This window comes from Sinohyriopsis cumingii, chromosome 5, assembly GCF_028554795.1.
Source record: "Sinohyriopsis cumingii isolate HCF-2022 chromosome 5, ASM2855479v2, whole genome shotgun sequence".
Classification (NCBI taxonomy): domain Eukaryota; kingdom Metazoa; phylum Mollusca; class Bivalvia; order Unionida; family Unionidae; genus Sinohyriopsis; species Sinohyriopsis cumingii.
In genome coordinates this window covers 101809427-101833738 of record NC_142965.1, presented here as the reverse complement: position 1 = coordinate 101833738, position 24312 = coordinate 101809427, and the positions used below count along the sequence as shown (strand labels likewise).

General features: G+C 35.5%; 1 protein-coding gene across 1 annotated transcript; it reads left to right on the top strand.

Annotated features, from left to right (window-relative positions):
- Positions 1 to 3626: 3626 nt before the first annotated feature.
- Positions 3627 to 11262, top strand: LOC149799893 (uncharacterized). Its single transcript, XM_089957143.1, has 3 exons — positions 3627 to 4906; positions 9192 to 9994; positions 10578 to 11262. The coding sequence occupies exons 1-3, from the start codon at positions 3703 to 3705 to the stop codon at positions 10584 to 10586; spliced, it is 2016 nt and encodes a 671-aa protein (XP_089813269.1). The 5' UTR covers positions 3627 to 3702; the 3' UTR covers positions 10587 to 11262.
- Positions 11263 to 24312: the final 13050 nt, after the last annotated feature.

Here is a 24312-nt window from a genome sequence, read left to right as displayed (position 1 = left end):
GGGGATCAAACCACATAAGTGAACGAGGCCACAAAGTAGAAGACTTCATTTCTAGACACGATTTGTGTCTATATAACACCAAAATCACCTATATATTTACACCCAGGAACGGGTATATACACGTGTATCGATCTGACAATTTGTTCCTCATCTCTGCTTTTGGACTATGAATGGAAGGTCGCTGATGACCTTCACAGCAGTGATCACTTTCCAATCTCTCTTAAGAACACGGACGCTACAACTGACGAAGCAATTCCACAATGAAATTTAAAGACAGCCGACTGGGCCAAATTGGAAACACTTTGCACAGCTAGGCTTAACAGGGATACTGTTTTAAACGACAATAACCCTTTTCAATATTTTACTTATGTTTTAACCGACATTGCAGAAGAATCCATTCCCAAGACCTCACCAAACTGTAAAGGAACCCCAAAACCGTGGTTCACAAAAGAATGTAAAGAGGCCATTAGACAAAGCCGAGAAGCACTGAAAAAATTTAATAATAGTCCAACGCCCGAAAATTTAACTAAGTACCGTATTGTTCGGGCCAAAGCCTGTCGCATGATTAAAGAAAGTAAAAGAGCATCATGGAAAAATATGTTTCAACTTTAAATTCTAGTTCCTCTATAAAGAAAGTTTGGGACACGATCAGCAAAATAAATGGAAAGGGAAAACACAATTCCTTTCGACATTTCAAACTAAACAACAAGAATTTCAATTCCGAACTTAACATAGTTAATATATTTGCTGACAGTGTCTCTAAAAATTCCTTATCGTCAAATTATTTAGAAGCCTTCAGAAGATTAAAAACTCAAAAAGAAAAGACACGGTTAGACTGCAAAGATTTATTCGCGATGCATTTATCAAGAAGGAACACTTAGTAGCGGTTTACTTTGATTTAGAAAAGACCTATGACACGACATGGAAGTACGGGATACTAAATGACCTGCACGATCTGCCCTCTTTCATATCCAACTTTCTCTCAGACAGAGAATTCAAGGTACGAGTGGGCTCTACTCTCTCAGATCTGCACGAGCAAGAGATGGGTGTGCCCCAGGGCAGTATTTTATCTGTGACGCTTTTCAATATCAAAATCAATAACATCACCAAGTGTTTGACTCCCGGTGTGGATTGCTCGCTATACATTGATGATTTTCTAATATGTTATCGATTAAAGCACATGCATACAATTGAAAGACAACTTCAGCAAAATATAAACAAGATTCAAAATTGGGCCAGTACTAACGGTTTCAAATTCTCGAAATCAAAAACAGTATGTATGCATTTCTGTCAGTTATCAAGACATAGTGTATTATCTTCGACAGAAAACTGACTTTTATTCCACACCAAAAGAACTTGAAAGTTAAATGCTTAAAATCTCTAGATCTACTTAAAGTAGCGCACACTGACTGGGGTGCTGATAGAAAAGTCATCCTCATTTTATATAGAACGTTTATTCGCTCGAAACTGGACTATGGTTGCGTTGCTTATGGTTCAGCCAGAAAGTCATAGTTGAGAATGCTTGATCCAATTCATCATCAAGGAATAAGACTCGCTCTGAGAGCATTTAAGACATCTCCGTGTGAAAGCCTCCTCACTGAAGCGAACCAACCACCTTTATCACATCGTAGAGAAATGCTTTCCGTACAGTATGCTCTCAAATTAAAATCAAACCCACTGAACCCTGCTTTATCGGCTGTTTTTCAATCCAAATACAAAACCTTATACGAAAATAAACCAAACGCCATACTTTCCTTTGGCATTAGAATATCGAGCCTTGTCAGTAGAAAAATCGATTTTTCTAAAATTCAGAAAACGTCAATTCCCGAAACACCACCCTGGCTACTTAAGCAACTAAAAGTACCATTTACGCTACACGATGGAGAGAAAATCCGAGACAAACCCATCCACCTTCCACAACTTTTATCATGAACTCATCACCGAATTTAAAAACTACCAAGAATTTATACTGACGGATCAAAGGATGCGGAAAAGGCTGCTGCAGCCTTTGTTAGTGGAAATCACACAACACAAGTTCGCTTACCAAATGGCACATCAATTTTTTCAGTCGAAATCAGAGCAATAGACCTTGCTCTGCAATATATCGAAAACAAATGTATTTTAAACAGCATCATCTTCTCCGACTCCCTATCAGTACTTTAGTCACTACAAAAAAGAAAACTGGAAAATCCATTGTTGACCAATGTTCTCGTCAAAAATACTAAAATGAGTGCCTCCCACAATATCGTCTACTGCTGGCTACCTATCCATGTTGGTATTAAAGGTAATGAAAAGCAGATCGCGCTGCTAAAATGGCCCTTGCTCAAGAACCATCTGATTTTAAAATACCGTATACTGATTTTAAACCTAGTATCAAAGAGACTTTACGTCAGAAGTGACAGGCATCATGGAATGATGCAGTGAATAACATTCTTCGTGCAATCAAGGGAACCCTAAGAGAATGGACTCCTTCCAACAGAACCATGCGTAGGGAGGAGGTAGTCATTGCAAGAATCCGAATTGGTCATACTTATACAACCCACTTCCACATACTAAAATGTGAAGACCCACTAGAGTGAGTTTCTTGCAATGAACCATTCACTGTTAAGCACTTTATGATAGAGTGTTTCGACCTGCAACCTACACGCGATCAGGACTACAATGTGCATGACATATAGGAACTTTTTGATGCAATAAACATCACTTGAGTTCTGGAATTCCTGAAAGCAGTGAACATGTACTGTACACTCTAACTTTTATGCCGTCATCTAGAGCAGTTTTATATAATATATCTACCGTACCTTTGTTTTCAATACATTTTCATCTGTCTTCATTAACATACACCATTTACATCCCCCGTTGATCGGGAAGCTTTATTTTTCACCGTTACCATCTTATTGTTTTCATTTCAACTTTTTGGTTTTGATATCGCTGGTCGATATGAGAATTTTTATAATTTTTAAACGATTATACATATAACATTTTGTATGGCGCTAAATAGCCAAACAGTGCTGATGCGCCGTTAAAATGCAATCAATCAATCGATCATTTTAATTTTGCTTTTTAAGTTCGATAAAGTATGAAATTAGAAACCGCTGTTCAGTATGTGGTTTTAATTCATACTTCACTGAACAATATTGACGTTCAATTGTTATTTTAACATTTTTTCTTTTTTAAAAGCTCGTCAAATTTAGCATCTATACGGTCTTCCCAGCCTCTCACGTTATCCAATCATTGTTCAGATAATTCTTATTATGTTAAGTGAATAGACATGTCTTCTTCCCACGGACCAACCTACCTCTATACCTCTAGAAAACAGACAGGTTTGTTTTCACCAGGAAAGCACCCACCTTCTTTATTTTCACTTCAAGGAAGATTTTAATCTTAACAAAGTCTCTTTTCAGTTCACTGTGTATGTTAAGATTATTATGAGACTCCAATGTGTAACGTAAAACACATAAAACGGGGAAATATCACGATCGTGTCGAGTAGCCTAAATTCAACAGAACGGCAAGGCAAAGCAATCTGATCATGAGGTTTATCAATACTAGAGATCACCAACTACTTACAATCATGAGAGATACACACTCCCTGTGCAAAGTACATCCAATATTAATGTATATATAGAGGTATGAATCAGGGCACCAAACAGTACCTATTCAAGAAAGCACAGGTGTATTAGTAGTATTCAAGTATTTCAACATGAGGAAGGCATCAAATCCGAATAACATACTATGTCCACTTTGTCTGGACAATTTAACCAGTCCGAGGTCCCTGCCCTGTCTACATACTTACTGTGAAAAGTGTCTGGGAGATTATATCAGTAATTCCTTTAAAAGCAGCGGACAGACATATAGGTTTAAGTGTCCCACGTGTGAAAAAGAGACATTCTTACCTTCATCGGGTATCGCTGATAATGACTGGGCGGTGCATTTTCCTTATGATCGAATCCTGATGTCGATGTTACCTGAGGATAAGAATAAGGTAAATCAGCTGTGTCAATCCTGTATGAAGGGAGGAAAACAGGAACCTGCTGATAATTTTTGTACCAACTGCAGAGAGGCACTTTGTACAAATTGTGTCGGTATTCATAACAGTGGCAAACTAGACCATTCACTCATTAATATACGTAATCCTAACTCCCCTTCTGACATAGCGATAGGAATATCTGAGAGTGTAAAATGTTCACGTCATATCCATAGAGACTTAGAATATTTCTGTAGGCCTCATCAACGAATATGCTGTTCTGAATGTATATTTGATGATCATGGAACTTGCGAAGAAAAGTTGAAATTGAAGAAACATCAGAGTACGTTATTGCAATGTAAGCAGACAGAGCATCTCACTAAAAACATAAATGACCTCGTTAATTATTTGGATATACGTACAGAAATGAACAAGAACGATATTTTAAAGTTTGAAAGTGAAACCAAAAGAATGGTTGATGAGATAGACAGTTTGATATCTGTGTTGCAAAACACTAAAGGTAGACTCATACAGGAAAGAGAACAGTTAATGGAAAGAGAGTCGCAGATTTTAAACGAGAAGAACATGTATTACAGATCCTTGAATATGTCGCTGATGAACGCTCTCAAGTCTTACGAAGAAGCTTGTAAATATGGAGACAATTATGAATGCTTCGTAATATTACATAAAGTAGAAGATCAGATTGTGTATTGCGAAGAAGTACTTCAAAATAAATATTCCGAGATAAGACAAGTGAATTCCAGTCTCCAGTTTGCCAGCCATTTTGACGCGTTACGTTCGATGGACGTTAGTGAACTGGCGAAGGTCTTTGTCAACGAAACCATACAGACAGCCCCTCCTGTCCCTAGGATAGCAAGAAGTGCTCCACTCCAACTGACAGAGGTTGGAAGCCTTAAACTGAAAATGGTTTCGAGTTGCTGTAAGGTTGCTCTTTTTAATTAGCTCCATCTAAATTTAGGATATTCGTGGGCGTATTCATACACAGATAAAGACAATTTCATTATATATATATTTAATACATTTTTTTATAGAACTGTACTTATTCTTTTAAATATTAAGGTACATTTAATTATAATTATTGATCAGTTTATTTTTTAAGCCCAGGGATGTATGATATAAATTTAGAAAATAATGTGCAGACATCATCCTTTTTCAGTTCCTATTCCACTTAACCTGGGAACAAAAATACCTTCAACGCCCATTTTAAACAGCTTTTGTTATTTGTAATTCCTATCGACATTGAACTATCTGATGTGTTATCGAATTATGAATATGTCACGTATATGATCTTTGAAAGCCTGTCATGATATCCACATATCTAAATCAGACAGGTTTTGTTTTTAATATCAAAACATCTACCTTTTCGGCTTTTGACGTCCAAGGAAGATCTAACAATATCAATTAAATAAAGTTTCTTTTCAATTCAGTGTTTATTTTAAGATTGCTTTGCAGTTTCAGATATGAAAAGACGACAATTCAGGTTGTTGATGCGTGGCTATTATTACAACAGCAAAGTTCGACACAGCAAAACTAATCACACTTGTTGATAGGACTTGTATCAGTACTAGTATGTTTCACTGACTGGTTTAAATCAGGGGAAATACACACTCTATATGTACGTCCAGTATTACACCAAAATATAGAGAAAGACATGTTAATTAGATCAGAAACAGTAATATTTCACGAACGATCCAATTAATAGTATTTAAGCATTTCAATATTTCAGTATGAGAACGTCAACATATTCGAATGTCATACTATGTCCACTTGGTCTCGAAAATGTAACCACTCCAAGGTCAATACTCTGTTTACATCCTATCAGAGGTGCCTGGGAGATGATTATATCAGAAATTTCTTTAATAAAAACTGATAAGTACGTAGGTTTAAGAGTTCCGCATGTGAGAAGATAATTCGAGACAATCAGCATATTTCATTATCACCGAATTATGATGTCGATATTACACAAGCATAAAGATCAAACAGATATTTGTGTGAAGGGAGGAAGACTGGAAGTTCCAGGTACATTTTCTAGGTATTGTAGCAGGCGTTTTGTGCAAATTGTGTTGGTATTTAAAACAGTAGGGCATGAAACCATTCCTACATCAATATAAGTAATCCTAGCTAAGGATCTGGCATGGCGATTTGAATATCTGAGAGAGTAAAATGCCCACGTCATGTCCATATAGACTTAGAATATTTATGTTGCCCTCAATGTCTGTTTGATAATCCTGAAAATTGCAAGGATAAGCTAAAGCTGAAGAAATACAGCAGTGTATTATTAAAATATTTGGAGACAAAGCATGTAAATACATAAATAAACTTACTGTTTACTTGTAAGAAACGTAAACACATAAACAGTAGCGCTATTTCAAGAATAAAGATAAAAACTAAACCATGGTAGAAGCTATCAACAGCTTGATATTATTGTTGTAAAAAGAAAAGGCGCAATGATCAAATAAAGAGAACAGTAAACAGAGGAAGTGGTGGGTACAGGTAGCTAATTGTACACGAGATGGGTATACATTATGGATTTTCGAATGTTGCCGTGATAATTTCTTCTAGCTCTTGCTAAGAAATGTCTTTAAATATGGAGACAGGTGTGAGAGCTTAGTACTATTACATAACGTAGAAGGACAGAGTGTGCAGTATGAGCAGATACTTCAAAATATGTATTCTGAAAGGTGAGTCCCAACCTCCAGCTAGCCAGCCATTTTGATGCGTTCCATAGGATAGACTTCAGTTAGCAGGCAAACGACAGTATGACAGAAATACAAATATGTTCTCCAGTCCGACTGACAGAGGTTGGAGGTTTTCAAAGACAAATACCACAACACTTATTCCGTACAGGTTTTTTTCCATTCATATTCATCACACTAAATCAAAGACAATCAAATAGGACCAGGTAGAATAAAGACAACTTCATCCATCTGTAATAACAGCTAAATTTGTTTGAAGAGTAAAGGATGATTTGTTATCTCTAATTAATGACACCTTTAATAGATGATTTCTTTGTTAATTAACCAAACCTCAAATCAGAAATATCGTTTCTACCCCAGAATCGGCAATGTGGCAGCGCATAACACAGCGGTCAACAACCTACGGCACGCGTGTCACCAGTGGGAACGTCAAATTTTTTTTTTTTTTCGGTGGCACGCAAAGGGCTACCAAATATCTCTATTTAACAGTGTTAATCTCTTACTAGTGGCACGCACTCGTTCATTTTGTAATTAATCCGGAACAAAACGGCAAATTGTGTAAAACAGGTTGACTAGCCCTGGCATAGCATATGGGAACCAGTCCTGGGAGCTACAATTTATAACATAAATTTACTTATTTTGACCATGAACAACTGCATCTAAAAATCACGTTCTTGCAAAATCCAAATTTATGAGCTTTGTGAATGGTTATGATGCAGCTGAAAAATGTTATATCGTGTACATCATTACACACTTCTGTTCATACAAAGTCATCATGGTATCAATGAACACTCAGTCCTGGATACATAAATAGCATTGATTGCACTGAAAAGAGATTTCAATGAGTTTTAAATCTCTCTTCTAAACACTACCTCTAAACATCGGGCGTCACACGTTCAACGGGTCGGAGAGGACGATGTTACACACCTTTCTGTATATCGTCGTTTCAATCTAACATCATGGAATGTTTTGATCTCATATCATTTTGTCCAAAAAATTTTGTAGATACTGATGCTTTTTTTCTCACCTTACTGTTACAAAAATATTGAATTAAAATGGACTTCTAATCAAGATAAGTCACATTTTACCAGATGTTCTGGGTTTTAAGTGGTGATGCTATCTTCGATACTGAGCTCCAGCATTATATATATATATATATATATATATATAGAGAGAGAGAGAGAGAGAGAGAGAGAGAGAGAGAGAGAGAGAGAGAGAGAGAGTTGAATCCATATTCATAAAATCAACTATGGTGACCTATAAATATATATTTCCAGCAGCAAATTAAAGCAACTGAACGATAATATTTTAAGGCTTAAAATTAGATAAATTCAATAAAATATGTTGATGATAGGCTTTATGCAAATGATAAAATACCATAGGAACATACTGGGGTTTAAAGGAACCTATGATGACATAGGGAAAAAATGATAAACTTTCCGATCATCTCAATGGGATACTAAGCTGGTGCTCATTCTGCAAGATGATCATCATGTTTTGTAAAAACTAACTATATTAATAAAAGGGTCATTAATTAAAGGGTCATTTATTTCATTAAGTGACATACATTTCACTAAAAAGTCTGTAGTTTCTAACGCTGAGCCGTTTCTGAAACACTTAAACAAGATGTATCTACACAAACTACTGTATATTAAAAATAAATTTATATACACCAAAATAATTCATTTGACCATTCATGTAAGAATACGAAAAGCAAACCATAGACATAATAAAAATTTCTTTATAGAAACTATATTAACCTAAAAAATGAAGCTTCTTTTTGCATTCCTTTCTATGTAATAGTGTTTAGTCCACAAAAGAAAGTCATCTAGATTAAAAGCGGCCGGTAGTAGAGGTTCAAGCTGTATAACCCTTGACAGTATATTTCAAGTCGTAAGGTCGATTCATTAAAATCTTACATGCAGATTTTAAAGCAATCCACGCCAAAGGGTTGCAGAACAAAATAATAATGTGACAGGATGACCATCAGTTTTAAAATTCGCGGGATATAATTCATGCGTTAAGTTTTTGGATCAAACTCCATTTTAACTTCGAGTTGATTGTAATACAACGGATTGGGTATGCTCAAGTTAGAGATTTTCCACCTTCTGTCTCTGTTTTCCACCTGTATTTTCATACTAAACTCTTTGTTATTACTGACATGGTTGCTGCTCACGGCTTACTACAGCTACTTTGTTATGTTAGTTTTTTTCAGACGAAGTCATTCTTCTTTCTTTCTTTGAAAGGAATGTAGTAATAGTCTGCTTCGCTTCTTCATCATCAACGTCGCCACCGTCTTGATCTTCTTTTCATTTTTATATTGTTGTTGTTGTTGATAGTAGTAGTAGTATATTGATCTTTCTGATGTCGTTATTTACAAACCATTTTACTATTAGAAGATTCACCATTGCATTAGAACCATAAATGATACATTTTATATTGAATTCTTTGCCTTAATGACATTATCATGTTTAAATACATGCTTATACATTAGACTGTTTTTTACAGTCCCACAAGGAAGCGTAAAGTTAAACAGCATCGAGTGTCTACCTGGGAACAAGCTGATTCTGGTGGGAACTAAAGGTTCAAAGGGTTTCTGTGATATCATTGACCTCCAATCGGAGCACAACCTGGCAAACGACCAGCTTCCGTCAAGACCATGGGATTTGTGCGTTATAGATAAGGATGTTCCACTTGTGGCAGTCACATTTCCACTTATGAAGAAAATTCAGATTTTGTCTATTCAATACACTGAACGCAAAACCACTATTTGTACTGTTAGGATAATTGACACAGAACCGAGAACATTTTATGGAATGAGGTCTCTTTCACCTTTTCAGTTGGCAGTGAGCGGTGAACTTAAGGACAAAATTTTTTGGAGTACTGTGTCAATAGCTGATGGGAATGTTGACAGGGATCACTATGTTTCTCACAGAAGCAAATCATGGTTCTCTCGTAGCGATAGCTACTTGGCTACAAGTCAGGATAAGTCCCGGGTGTATATTTCATGTGGTGCTGGTAGTAGTGATCCTAACCCTGCCGTATACTGCTACACCGTATCAGACGGTGTGCTGATATTCAGGTACCAGCATTCCCAACTGACACATCCGATGGGACTCTGTGTTGACATTCAGGACAATATCTATATCTTGACTTCTGACTCGTATGTTGGCATCCACCAGGTTACACGCGATGGAGAACTCGTACAAATATTTCCTTTTACAGGATATAACACAATTTGTTTCGATGGGAAAGAAAACAAACTTTTTTCTTCTGGTCCCCTGAGAAATGAAATTAAAATATATCGGCTGGTAAATATAATTTTTTTGAAGCAAACAATTTCGAAAATATTACATGAACAAATAATGTTTACTATAATTGCTATTATTTGGAATCATTTTGTGTACTGCAATATTATTTTTCATTTAGAAATATTGCGATGATGAGAAATTTCAGTTAAATTATAACTTCTGCTAAATTTCTTAGAAAGAGACCAATGTCAAAGTTGTATTGATTATTTTATAGCACAGCGTGTTAATTCTAAGATACTGTGGATGCTTATCCAGGATAACAGTATGTTGTTATGTTGCTATTGATAGAGAATTTTACATACTTTTGTTTGCATTATATGGACCTCTACAACTTTACCGGACTGTTTTCACATCGATGCATAAGAAATGCAATTTATATTTAAAACCTCATGTGCCGTAAGGAAAATAATACAATGCTATTGCATAGTCACCCTAACTTAGAAAGCAATCGTGCAATGACAATAGATAATTTCCTTAATGTCCACTTTAAGACAACACATGTGTATGCAGCTATTTATCCACTCATATTTGTAAGATGACTTTAAAAAATATTACTGACATTATTTTTTCCTTTGTCTGATAGGTTCAGTGACGAAGAATAATTGATTCATGGCAGTCAGTGACTCCTTGGGGTTTTCAAAGAGAGGAAGAAAGAACGTAGTGAGCATTCTCTCCTACAAAGATGTGCTTCCCGTCACGCCCCAATACCAGTATATCTTTCGAGGGAATGCATTATATGACATACATCATGGGATCCCTTTTATTTTGATGTAACATTTATTTTCAGAAATAAAGCCAGTTTTGGTTGCATTGGTGTGTGTGCGCGCGCGTGTGTGTGTGTGTGTCTGTGTGTGTTTGCACATCACAATTATTAACAGGACAACGTCATGTTAACATGTCAATGTTAATAAAGCATTTGACAATAATTGGAAGTCCTTGACAATAATTGGAAGTCCTTGACAATAATTGGAAATCCTTGACAATAATTGGAATTCCTTGACAATAATTGGAATTCCTTGACAATAATTGGAAATCCTTGACAATAATTGGAAGTCCTACTAATATTCCGCCTAATGTATGGGGGTAACATTGTAACACTATTTAAAAATAGGAATTTCGGAGATTGTTAAGGTTTTATCGCAATAACTTATTTTTATCAGTGCTGCTGCGAAATCTTGGAAAGATATGATAACAGGTAAGAAACGTGTGAGAAGCAAATAAGTTAAGACGTGACTTTGGAGGATCTAAAATAAATGTTTAAAGACTATCGTATTACTGGTTGAATATCCTTCGAAATAACCAGTTTGATTTCAATGTAAAATGCATTGGATTATTTCTGTTTCTAACCATTAATGACCAAAAGGAACTTAAAGACTTTAACGAGGTATGATCTTCCCTAATATTTGCCAAGAAAACGCAGTAATATCTACAAAATCTCCAACTCGAAAATATGTACTATGGGGGGGGGGGGAGGACCTTGTAAATATCAAGCGTGAAGTTACCTTTATTTACATTATATATTCATATTTTAATATTGCAGATGGTGTTTAAAATATGTTCAGTAATATTCACAAATCCCTTATGTGTAAATTGGGGCGTGGTGTAACTTAAGAAGACAAATAAAGTGAATAAAATATCCAATTACTTGCTGTACTGAAATAGAGGCCTTATTTAAATTGGATGTGAACATAAAATAACAATTTGGTAATCTGAAATAAATGCCTTATTTAATGGTTCATAATAAAATAATTTAAGGAATATGATCGTTAATAATATACACAACTAAAGCGGAATAAATGTATAACAACCATTATAAAAGGACCGTACCTAAGAACAATATGTGTATCAAGGCAAACGATAACAGCTCTCATTTATGCATAAACGAAAACATGTAAAGACGACCTGCTGGTAAAGACCGCTTAAGATTGTACTCAGAGTAATCTTTGGACACAGGTTTGATTATACCTCGTTAACAGATCTATATTTCGGATTGTATCTTTAATGATTAGATCTTATTTGTTTTTGACGAGATACATTGATCGACAAACAAAATCTTGATTACTTAGTCGAGATCTATATGTGATAGCTGGGCCGTCAGCTCATGAATTAAGTACGAAAGCATCACTGGGATGACCAAGATTTGATTTGGTGCATAGTCTGAGCGAGTCATTGTCGCCAATACCATCTGGGCTTAATGCACCTCTCGTATAATCATGACTTTTGAGAACATTGATTTCCTATGTATATCTGATTTATGTTTAGTTATGCCCAGTGTGATATAAATACAGCTATTGAACATGCACAGTGAATATTAAATATCACACAAAAGAATGAAAATATATTGAGTATGAATGATACATAAAAATAACGAAAGCAGTTTTTGTTGTTCTAGGGTTTAACGCCATTTTCAGCACGAGATAGGCTATACATGGCGGCCAGAATAACTGGTGGAGGAAGAACCCTGGAAAACCCAGGGAAGAACCACCGACCCGGGAGAAGCTACTGGCAGGCTTTCCCACGTACCCACACTAGCCGAGCCTTGGACTCGAACCCACGCTGACAGGTGAGATGGCTGTGATCCGGAACGGTGAGCGGAAAGCAGTTTTTGGTATAAATGGAAATCAGACAAATAAAGGAAAGGTTTGTTGCTTATAAATACGAAATAGTGAATATTGTTGAATTTTAATTCATGTAACTACATTTCATCAGACACATGCCACCATATATTTATGTATGTTTTGCTCATCTCATATCAAGCATTATTTTTTCACCCTGGCCACGTATACGGATTGTTGTCTTCCGCCCGCACATGTATATGAGAACCGCTGATTTTTCTTTTTAGTGTTCTTTCGTTCTTTGAACTCATTTCGTTTCTAATATAGGTTGGATTATAATGAATGGAGGTGATAACATATAAATTGCAAAGAATGTCGCAGTCATATAATAAATCAGACAATATTTTCTCGCGCGCCAGTGATATTGCATGGTGGAGGGTTCCGTGGGTGCTATATCAAAGATGTCTGTAGCGTTAAAGCGTTCACGATCTGTCTATCAATAACGTTTTTGTTACCTCACCCTCCTACAGCTCTTATACTTAAGTTTAGATCAAGCCTTCAACCAATTTCACAAGCGACATTTGCACCACAGATGTTATTAATGTTAACAGAGTCACACTATTGCAGTCTATGCGAATTTACGCGTTCTGTATCATTGGAATTTCTGGTAGAGTTCGCAGTAACAGACTGCATGCTTCAGAAGCGCGGCTTTTTCTTTTTGTAATCGAAATTACAATACTAAATGCACATTTTCTTTCGAATTTCTGCAATTAATAACCATTTTTCTTTCAATGTTTCTATTACACATGCGATGTTTTTACTTTTAGTTCTATAGATCCCTTTGTAAATCATTACTATTTTGGAACCTTATTCTATTTCAGCATCCAAACCAGTGCGATATTCATTCGCGTCATTGTTTGAAAGATTTTGCAAACTAGATTGATAAATTAGATTTTCAAAAATGAACGTGTGCATGGTTTGGCTTGTGAAATTCAGATCGTTTGATAGTGCTATGGGAATGTCATCTTGTTTCAGAGAGATCTCAGCAGCTATTTGTCATCTTGTTTCAGAGAGATCTCAGCAGCTATTTGTCATCTTGTTTCAGAGAGATCTCAGCAGCTATTTGTCATCTTGTTTCAGAGAGATCTCAGCAGCTATTTGTCATCTTGTTTCAGAGAGATCTCAGCAGCTATTTGTCATCTTTTATTTTATCTAAGAAATTTAAATCTAGGCTATTTTTGTGTGTAGAATCAATTCTCATCGAAGTGCTAGGTACGTTTTGTAAATAGTGTGATGATTACATTCTGGTTAATCTGGTTTATTCCGGTTTAGTTCGGTTGGTACGTTCGCATTGGCAAATGTTCGGCCAGAAAAGGCAGGTAGATAGTAATTAAAAGTGCGCTAACTTAAATTTTACAGTGAATCATTTTGTATTTTTATTTTTTGTACGTGGACAGAACACAAGCTAAAATTAGAGTATTATTTTATAATATACAAGTGCGACTGCACGGTCAGCTACAATCTTCTTTTCGTGATTGTTTTCGCGATTTTCGTAAACCCGTCAAGAGAAATATAATCTTCAGTGACAAACCTTCAAATATAATCAATAATATAAATAAAATTTGCAAAACATAAGGACTTTTGAAAATTTGCATCGGCAGCTAGGATGTAACTCTCCGAAGTCTTCTGAAATCCCTTTAACGTGGACTAAAGCCATGCGTCCTCCTAGTGTGTGCCATTTACGAAATGTGTATGTGATATATTTTATTAACAGCTTTATCCTTTATATGTATATGAGAAACACGTGTCAGTCAAATATAAGTTTACCTTTCACGAAATATTGATCCCGGAAATATATTCGTGTATGAACGAGAACTGCTATAAGAGGAGGGCATACGCGCTTTTCTTGTAGTGGATCTCTCGATAAGTAACTTGCATGGTCGTCATTGTGCAGATAGTGTGTGTGTGTGTGTGTGTGTGTGTGTGTGTTTATGTGTGTGTGTGTGTGTGTGTGTGTGTGTGTGTACCACTGTTCAATGTTTAAATTTGAAGTTATGTGCCATTAAATTGGATACGTATGCATATGCAAGCTTGCATTTCAACTAACTTTTGATATAGATACGAAAATTTCAGCCCAGATTGTATAATCATATTCCTTACTTAATTCATTTATAGACTCTATGAGATTGGAACGTTGCTGAACATAATATACTATATCAACAGTGTATGCATCCATGTTCTATTTTTACAAAATTTACAATTCTATTAGTTTCCATTATTTATGTGAACTCTTTGGCTTAAAATAACAACCTGACAATCAAGCATACCTTGTATAGGTTAGCTTTTACATGTACGATGGTTTAGTGTCATTGAATTCTGTTAAGAATTTAATACATTCAGTCAATAAATAAACGTGCAAACTGTATTTTATTTTTCATGCATACATCAAACCCTCTAAACCCTGCTTTTTCGGCTGTTTTTCAACCAAAATACAAAACCTTATAAGAAAATAAACCAACTGCCATACTTTCCTTTGGCATTATAATATCATTCAGCCTTAACAGTACAAAAATCTATCTTTCTAAAATTCAGAAAACGTTCATCTCCGAAACACCTCCCTGGCTACTTAAACAACCAAAAGCACTTTTTACGCTACACGATAGAAACAAATCCGAGACAAACCCTTCCATCTTTCACAACTCTTATCATGAACTCGTCACCGAATTTAAAAACTATACAAGAATTTATACCGACGGATCAAAGGATGAGGTAAAGGCTGCTGCAGCCTTCGTTAGTGGAAAACACACAACACAAGTTCGATTACCAAATGGCACATCAATTTTTTTCCGCCGAAATCAGAGCAATAGACCTTGCTCTGCAATATATCGAAAATAAACTCATTTTAAACCGCATCATCTTCTCCTACTCCCTATCAGTACTTCAGTCACCACACAATATAAAACTAGAGAACCCATTGTTGACCAATGTTCTCGTCAAAATTACTTAGCTGAGTATATCCCACAATATCGCATACTTTGGTTACCTAGTCATGTTGGTATTAAAGGTAATGAAAAAGCAGATCGCGCAGCTAAAATGGCCCTATCCCAAGAACCATCTGATTTTAAAATACCATATATTGATTTTAAACCTAGTATCAAAGAGTCTTCACGTCAGAAGTGGCAGGCATCGTGGAATGATGCAGTGAATCATGCCATCAAACCAACCCTAGGAGAATCGACTCATTCCTACAGAAATATGCGTAGGGAGGAGGTAGTCATTGCAAGAATTTGAATTGTTCATACTTATATAATCCACTCCCACATCGCAAAAGGCGACGACCCACCAGAGTGCGTTTCTTTACTTTTACGCCATCAACTTGAACATTTTTATGTAATGTACTTTCAATCCATTATCTTCAATAACTTTTCATCTGCCTTTATTAACATATAACATTTACATTCCCCGTAGATCGGGAAGAATTATTTATTACCGTTACCATCTTATCGTTTTATTTGATTTTGATATCGCTGGTCGATATAAAACCTTTTATCTTTTTTTACATAATCATTCATATGACCTTTTGTATGGCGCTAAATAGCCTACCAGTGCTGGTGTGCCGTTAAAAAAAAAAACAATAAGAAAACATCTTGATATGGAGTGAATGTAAATCGATTTTGTCTTCTCATATTCTTTTTATGTAGATAAAGGGGAAACTATATTATGTTGCATTTTAATACAGAGATAAAAATATATTTCGCTTGCACACATATAAACAACCTTGAACGAAAGAAAATATTAGTGGCACTTTCGTTTATTGATTGGCTGATGCATATGCGTTTAGTTCTCTCTCTCTCTCTCTCTCTCTCTCTCTCTCCGCCACTACCAAACTTGATGGTATCGTGTCCTAATTCATCATTCAGATAAGACAGAAACATTCAATATGTATTATCTTCAGCATACAAAGAAATAAGTACTGGTCCCATTATGATCGGATTTTCTCCTGGATCGAGGCACACGATGACTACCTTTTTTATAAATCTTTGTGAAGACGGCTTCTTATGGTATGCATTATTCAAAACAACAAAATCCGTCTTTGCATAAATCCCGTTTTTCTTTAAATTTCTGTGCCAGTGGGGGGACGGAATATTCCACAAGACAAATACCACTTTTTTCTTATATATCTACTAGATACTGCTTTGATTTCAGTTTTGTATAATACCTTCGCATTTTTACTATTTCTGTCAGTTGTGGTTCGATGTGCATATACCCGAATGTCCCTTTGACGTTCATTGTTTCGGTAGATTGAACTGGATTGTTGTAGATTGTTGGCATTTTGGTTGATGTGGTAAATCGTGTTGCCGCTGCATTTTAATAATATTAATACACCTTGTAGTAAACATTAAATGTTGAATCCCATTTTGCACAATGAAGACGTGTATACAATATTGTGCTTTTGGTAAAAGACCAAATCTGGAAATATTTTTAAAAAAAAGGAAATGGGCAAAAGGGGCAAATATAATAGTACTGCTGATAGCTAATGGGACATTGGTCACAATGGCGTAAGTATAGGTGATAAAATATCGTTTAAGCATTACCCCTTGAACACTTTTAAGGTATTCATGTTTAGTCTAAGGGAAAATTAGTTGATCTGCAAGGTTTAGGTAGGTGGGATGGGACTGTTACCGTGCAATCACGCCTGGATGTTAGGTAGGGGCAAGGTCTTCACTGTCCTCTATCTTTCACACAACGCATGTAAGCAGTTCAAAAGTCCGTACAATATTTTCGAGTGTTTATGTAATGATAACACATTTAGATTATTGGAATCAGGCTTCATATCGTAATCAAGCTGGCCAAATTAAACAAATATACGGCATAAGGCGTGTGCACCAGAGTAGCAGATATTATATAAATGTATGACATGGGGACACATCTGTGGAAAACGATTTGTTCCACAAGCACATTTTCAAATACTTAATTTTAAAATAACATGGTTTCCATGGCGCTACAATTATGCATGGCCCACCATAAAATAGTCATCCAATGCACATGTTTTCCGTCGAAGTATCCCTTTTCACCGAGTTGGGAATAATGTAGCAGACCTATAGTATCTCCTGCCATCATCCTGAACCGTATTCAATGGGTTTTTATGTTATGATGGGTATAGTAATTAGTGATCGGATTTTGACATAATGACTTCCAGTTTAGAATTGTGTGCTGATAACTCATTAAAATGCAAAGTAAGAAAAATCGTTCAGTTGTGGAATTAAAGCTTCCTGAATACGTAACCTTTCCTTGATTGGAGGAAAATTATGCATGGATAAATCCAACTATAGTAGTTCATTACCCGTTAAAAAATTGTCAGTTAGTTTTTAAATTTTGTGGAAACCAAGTATAAATCGGAACAAAATGGGCTTCTGTGCTGTTCATTGAGAATGCTTCTGAAGTATCCGTTCCCAACATATGATAAAGTGACCTAAAAGTATCCGAAGTAAATGTTTCTTCTTCCCTGGACGCACTCCAAATGTTCAGTACAGTACATAACCAACAATAAATACAAAAAATACTAATATAATAACATTTAAGAAGATTTTAATAATTGATCGTTAACATACACTGTAAATAAAGAATTGAAGGGACCGCAACCTATCCACTACCATGGATACAATTAAGGACTGATCACGTCAAGAAAAAACACTGGCAGCATTCTTATTTCTTAGCCCATGAAGCTGCTCAGTTTAGTTTTACAGCATTGACATACAGTCGACTCCGGTTAACTGCACAGCCTCGGGCCCGTCACGAGACAGTGCAGTTAAACGGAGTGTGCAGTTAACCGAAATACGGTACAGTACAGCTTTAAATCAGCACGGCTTGAATATAGGTGAAGAATAACGTATAAAGATGATTAGAATCCACTCTTTCAACGTTTACTTAAATGAAACAAGAGTCTACAATGAACAGCACTAACGTCATATTGTTAAATCAAACACAATGAAATTGACAATTTCTGAAAGAAATCGGCAATTGATGTCTGTCTGCACACAAGTTTTACTAATAAGTTGATGAATTGACGACTCTGTTTTGTAAAACGGTTCAAACAGCTCACATTCTGTCTGTTCCATAAATCTGCGTAAATTCAGGAGTGATTGAATAGCGACTTTAGATGAAACCTGGTCATCTACTACGTCGTCGTCATCACCTCTTTCGTCATTTTCTTCTTGTTTTGTCTCTGTAAGAGCTGCAACGATGGCTGAGTCGTCGATTTCACCTTCTGTCTGAAGACCGTCATCTATTGCAACATGTGATTTTTCCCAGGCTATTGCTCCCGGGGGGGGGGGGGATCAGCATGTATCTACCACCTATGGCGTCCTTTACATGTCAATCATTTACAGAGTCGCATTTACCTTGCTTAATTGTCGGCTTATTTGAAGAGCTCCAGCTGTGGACTGGCAATAACTGATCCTGACTATACATTGTGCAGTTAACCGGAGTAAAATTGTAATGAATAATGTGCCACGGGCAGAACATTTATCGTGCTATTATCCGGAGTGTGCATTTAAGAGAAGTGCAGTTATCCGAAGTTTGTTCCCATTGAAAAGCATTGGGAAAAAAACGGGACCGGCATGACTACGTGCAGTTATCCGGAGTGTGCAGTTAACCGATGTGCAGTTAAGTGGAGTCGACTGTATATTTCTCCTAAACAGACATGCATGTCGAGCACAAAGCATAGTCAGAGTGTATGATTTGTTCTTTCCGATTCTTTGTCTACGTTGAATGGTAACGAAGCCATTTTAATCCGTCGTCAGTAAAATGTTGTACAGGACAAATTAAGCCACTGTACCCTAACAGATGATTTTTACTCGATGTAGAATGTTGCTGGTTGTCCTTGCTAATATTGAACCTCCCCATAACTGTAATCACTGAACTTTAACTATCGATTGCCAAAATGGAAGATAAATGTTTAGACAAAATGTAAAAGCTTACGTTCGCAACAATAGCCCCCTTACGATTATTTTTGGAAACTCTGAACATTTACATGCATAAACAATCCTTAAATGATATATTTCCTCGACTTTGACAAAACAATTGATAACTATAAAATAATACGTGAGACTTAATTTTGACCAGGAGCTCATTTATGAGCACTTACTGCACATACCTTCTGGGTCAGTTCACACCTATCAAATCATGGTATCCAGTATCACAGGCTCACATTTGTTGTCCGCCTCTATCATGATATCCAGTATCACAGGCTTACATTTGTTGTCCCCCTATATCATGATATCCAATATCACAGGTTCACATTTGTTGTCCGCCTCTATCATGATATCCAGTATCACAGGCTCACATTTGTTGTCCCCCTCTATCATGATATCCAGTATCACAGGCTCACATTTGTTATCCCCCTCTATCATGATATCCAGTATCACAGGCTCACATTTGTTGTCCCCCTCTATCATGATATCCAGTATCACAGGCTCACATTTGTTGTCCCCCTCTATCATGATATCCAGTATCACAGGCTCACATTTGTTGTCCACCTCTAGCTCAAGAAATCCGCATTCCTTTTATATGCTCATGATTAATAATAGTCTTTACGTTAACTTTGATTAAAACTTGCTCAGTCCCGTAAACATGAGAGTAGTTAAAGAAAAAGAAGAAGAGAAAGAAAATGAATAATGCTCGCTGCCAAAACAATTTGATTTCAACGAGACCAATGTCGTATGCAACCGCTCTGTTCTACACGTTTTACACTCATTTATCAGAAGCCCGATATCATATCCAAAAAAGGTATAGAACATTCACAACTTCCGAATCTGGTGATGTCATATTGTATCTAAAAACTAATAGCATATAAGTTTGGACACTTTTATTGACAAAATACACCCCATGATATTTACAACTACAAAAACCACATAAAAGTAAAACTTTGAAAAGCCTTTTAATTATTATCACGGACCTGATAGCAGTTGATGTGCGACATGTATATGCGATAAAGGAAGTGTTCATTTTTATTTTCCCATGATTGTCTTATACAGCAGACGTACAAATTCAGCGCGTACTCATTCCCATCCTTAGTCCCAGCTCTACCCCAATCCATGTAAACAAGAGGAAATTAATTACGATTCAAGTATGCTTTTATAATCCTCGCGTTTACAAGTTTATGTTTTGATTATTGCTATTGAACCTTATTTTCAGCTAAAGAGTACGATAATGTATCAGTAATGTACATTTCAGTATTTGTGCTTTCAGAAACCATGACTAGAAACTTGTAAGATGTCAGTATGTCAACGAAAATTGCTAATCTGTTGTGGACAATAATTGACCTTCACATGAAGCAGTTAAAAGCTCTCGATCTTGTTTCACGCTTTCACGCAAGGAATGTTATTATATATATATATATATATATATATATATATATATATATATATATATATATATATATATATATATATATATATATATATTACCTCAAGGATTTTCTACAGGGTTGATCACACTTGAAAATATTAAATCTTGCCCTAGATACAATGATTTTTCTTCCACTAATAATAATATTATATATAGATAGTACTACAAAAAGTGTGTTCTGCAGATGTAAGAAGAACCTAATACATTACGTTGAGGTGAAAACAGAAAACAAAATTAGCCGCGATAAAGTTGAATATATATATGTTTTCTTATAGATACTTTGGTACTTTGGTTATATGTGTGTGTGTCTCTCTCTCTCTCTCTCTCTCTCTCTCTCTCTCTCTCTCTCTCTCTATATATATATATATATATATATATATATATATATATATATATATATATATATATATATATATATGCAAACAACAACTTCCGAAACCTTAACAGTACATGCCCGACGTCATTAAAATAGTGATAACTTCATGGAACCAGAAGTAACTTCATTGTCTGTAGGGGCAGTTGTCTTTGTACAAACGTTAGTACCTTATAGTGGCTGGGTGATATTTTACTGTTGTAATACTTAGTCATTTGAACAGGCTGTTAACTTAACTGAGTCAGTGTTGAGTCGTGAGAAACTATAGTCCAGGATACTAGTTAAATACTTGCAAATGGATTACATCGCACCCAATTCAAATTATCTATATGTGTCATCACTGCATGAACATTGGCACATCTGGAACAGACTCTCAAACCGATAACACAAGATATGCAGAAGATCGAGGACAGGGAGTACATTCTGCATGACGCAGGTTAAAGCGTAGCCCAAAATCACACGAAAATAGCTGATCCAAGCAAAAAGTCGTTCATCGTAAGACGACACCGTAGACATCTAAACTATTTTAATAGCAAAACACATATTATCCTTCTATAAAAAAAAAACGTATTTGGATGGTCTTTTGACCAATGTCATATCTCTTTAATATCATCCTTGCCTTTCCTTTATCAAAAGGTCTCTGGTTGTGATCAAAACACTATAATAAAAAAACACCACTGGAGTAAGAGATCCACGTTTTAAAAATTACTACACTGTGACTGCCATAAAAACTGCTTTCAGTCCTCACAGTAGAGTTTTCCAAAACATCTAAAACAAGCTGAACTAGACTATATGTGTGGATTTTTATATTAAGACAATAGTGGCAAATAAATTAGAGTTAAAAGATATTATTTCGTCATATTATTTTAAAATTGGTTTTATGCAATCTTTAAAGAAAAGGTCGATTCATGCCATTTCAATAATTTGACGGTATCTGAAAGTTATAGAAGACGACCGATATAACGTATTGAGATGTTTATATGGGATTTAATATATTTATTACAACTGGACCTTTCTTTAAGAATATTCTAGCATGAAAGAAGCCTTGTGAAAGTAAATTGATTAACTAGTTTAAATTAAAATTATTACATAATGTTCTATATAGAAAAGTACCCGTCCGTCACATAGAGAGGGAGATGGAGAGTAGTTCTTTAATGACACTTTAAATATCATCAGTAATAATGCAATGTGTTGTATTTTGGTATAATTGTCGTGATGTGTTAAATAAGAATGATAATAATAGCAATACGGATACTAAGAAATAATAACAACAATAATAATAATAATAATAATAATAATAATAATGAACAAAACGTATGGTTCAGTTCCCCCTGCAAATATTTACCAAAACGCTTTTATTTAATTGAAATAATATATACAGAATCTATGAATATATTTCTAAAACCAAAATCAGAATATTATTAATCTGGTCCATTAACATTTAAATTTACTCAGTCTTCGCTGTCATTATTTTTCATAAGCCATTAACATTTACATGTACTCAGTCTTCGCTGTCATTATTTTTCATAAGCCATAATGGCAATATTCAGCTTGTTGTTTTACCATCGATGTATGTATCACTTTTAAGTAATTGTTTCAGTTTACAGTTTTCTAATGTGTATATTATATTGGTTCATATCACACAGGCCTTAATCATGGAGCGTGTCCTCGTTGCAAATGTGTATATTATGTTGGTTTATCTCACACAGGCCATAATCATGGAGTGTATCCTCGTTGCAATTGTGAATATTATATTGGTTATCTCAAACAGGCCATAACCATTAAGTGTGTCTTCGTTGCAAATGTGTATATTATATTGGTTTATCTCACACAGGCCTTAATCATGAAGTGTGTCCTCGTTGCAAATGTATTTATATCGTACGATTTCAGTTTACTAGAGTATTGCCAGATTAATGTTAGGAGGTATGCAGCAATAACAGATTAAGCAGGTCAGGTACAAGGCAATCCTGCGTATCCTGAACTATGTACCTTTGGGAATAAACTACAGTAGACACATCATGCCAAACATTGACTGCAGTTTACAACACATCAGCTTTTGACCGATCTAATATCAAGTAGTTGATATTACGATAACACGGTCGCAAAGGCCGAAGCAAGTATTCTTGTCTTGCAAGCATATGTTTATCTTGTCTTTCTAATGTATTGCATCTACAACTGCTATCGAGCTTCACACATTCAATTTATACAATTAAATTTTTCTTTTTGCATTTTAATTTCCACCAGTCTAATTGCCCAGGGTACATATGATTTTTTCTCATTCACACCAATAAGAAAGTCCTCTGCTTTTTTCTGTTGCATCCTATAAAATCACAGTATTAAATGAACGTCTTTTGGAACTGCTCTCTAGCCCGTAGTTATTATAATCTTATTTCAGTAACGTCACAGAGACTTAATAACGTTTCATTGTTTATAAGAATGAGAGCAGTAGTTGAAGGCGAGGGCACTGATTTCTTACAAAGACGCAGGAAAACTATTAAAATTGAAGAGATGGATGAAGTGTCAAACATCTTTTTAAGTGCCTGAAATTTCATAAGGATCTAATCCTTGATTACCTCCGTGTCTCGTTCACGCTTAGGGCTTTCTGCCAAGTAAGATTAACACCGTGGACATAATAAAGTATCTGCGGATGTAAATACATTGTACATTGTTCACCAAATGACATAATGTGCACATCACATTATATCATAATGTGCATTGCTGCTACTTGAATTAGATGAATTGTTCTTGGCCGAAACATTCCCATGTTTCATTTTTTTTTCAAACATGGACCAGTAAGAGTACTTTCCCTTTACTGAAATTGTGTGAATTGGTTTATAAAAGTATCATAAGTCTTTTATCACAGTTCAGTTTTGCCTTGCGTGTTTTACCTTATCGTTCCGTTCTCCGTCATTTCAGGTCATTTTCCTCTTTTATCACTGTGTCACTTTTTCGATGTACTTCAGCACTGAATTTGGTAGAAA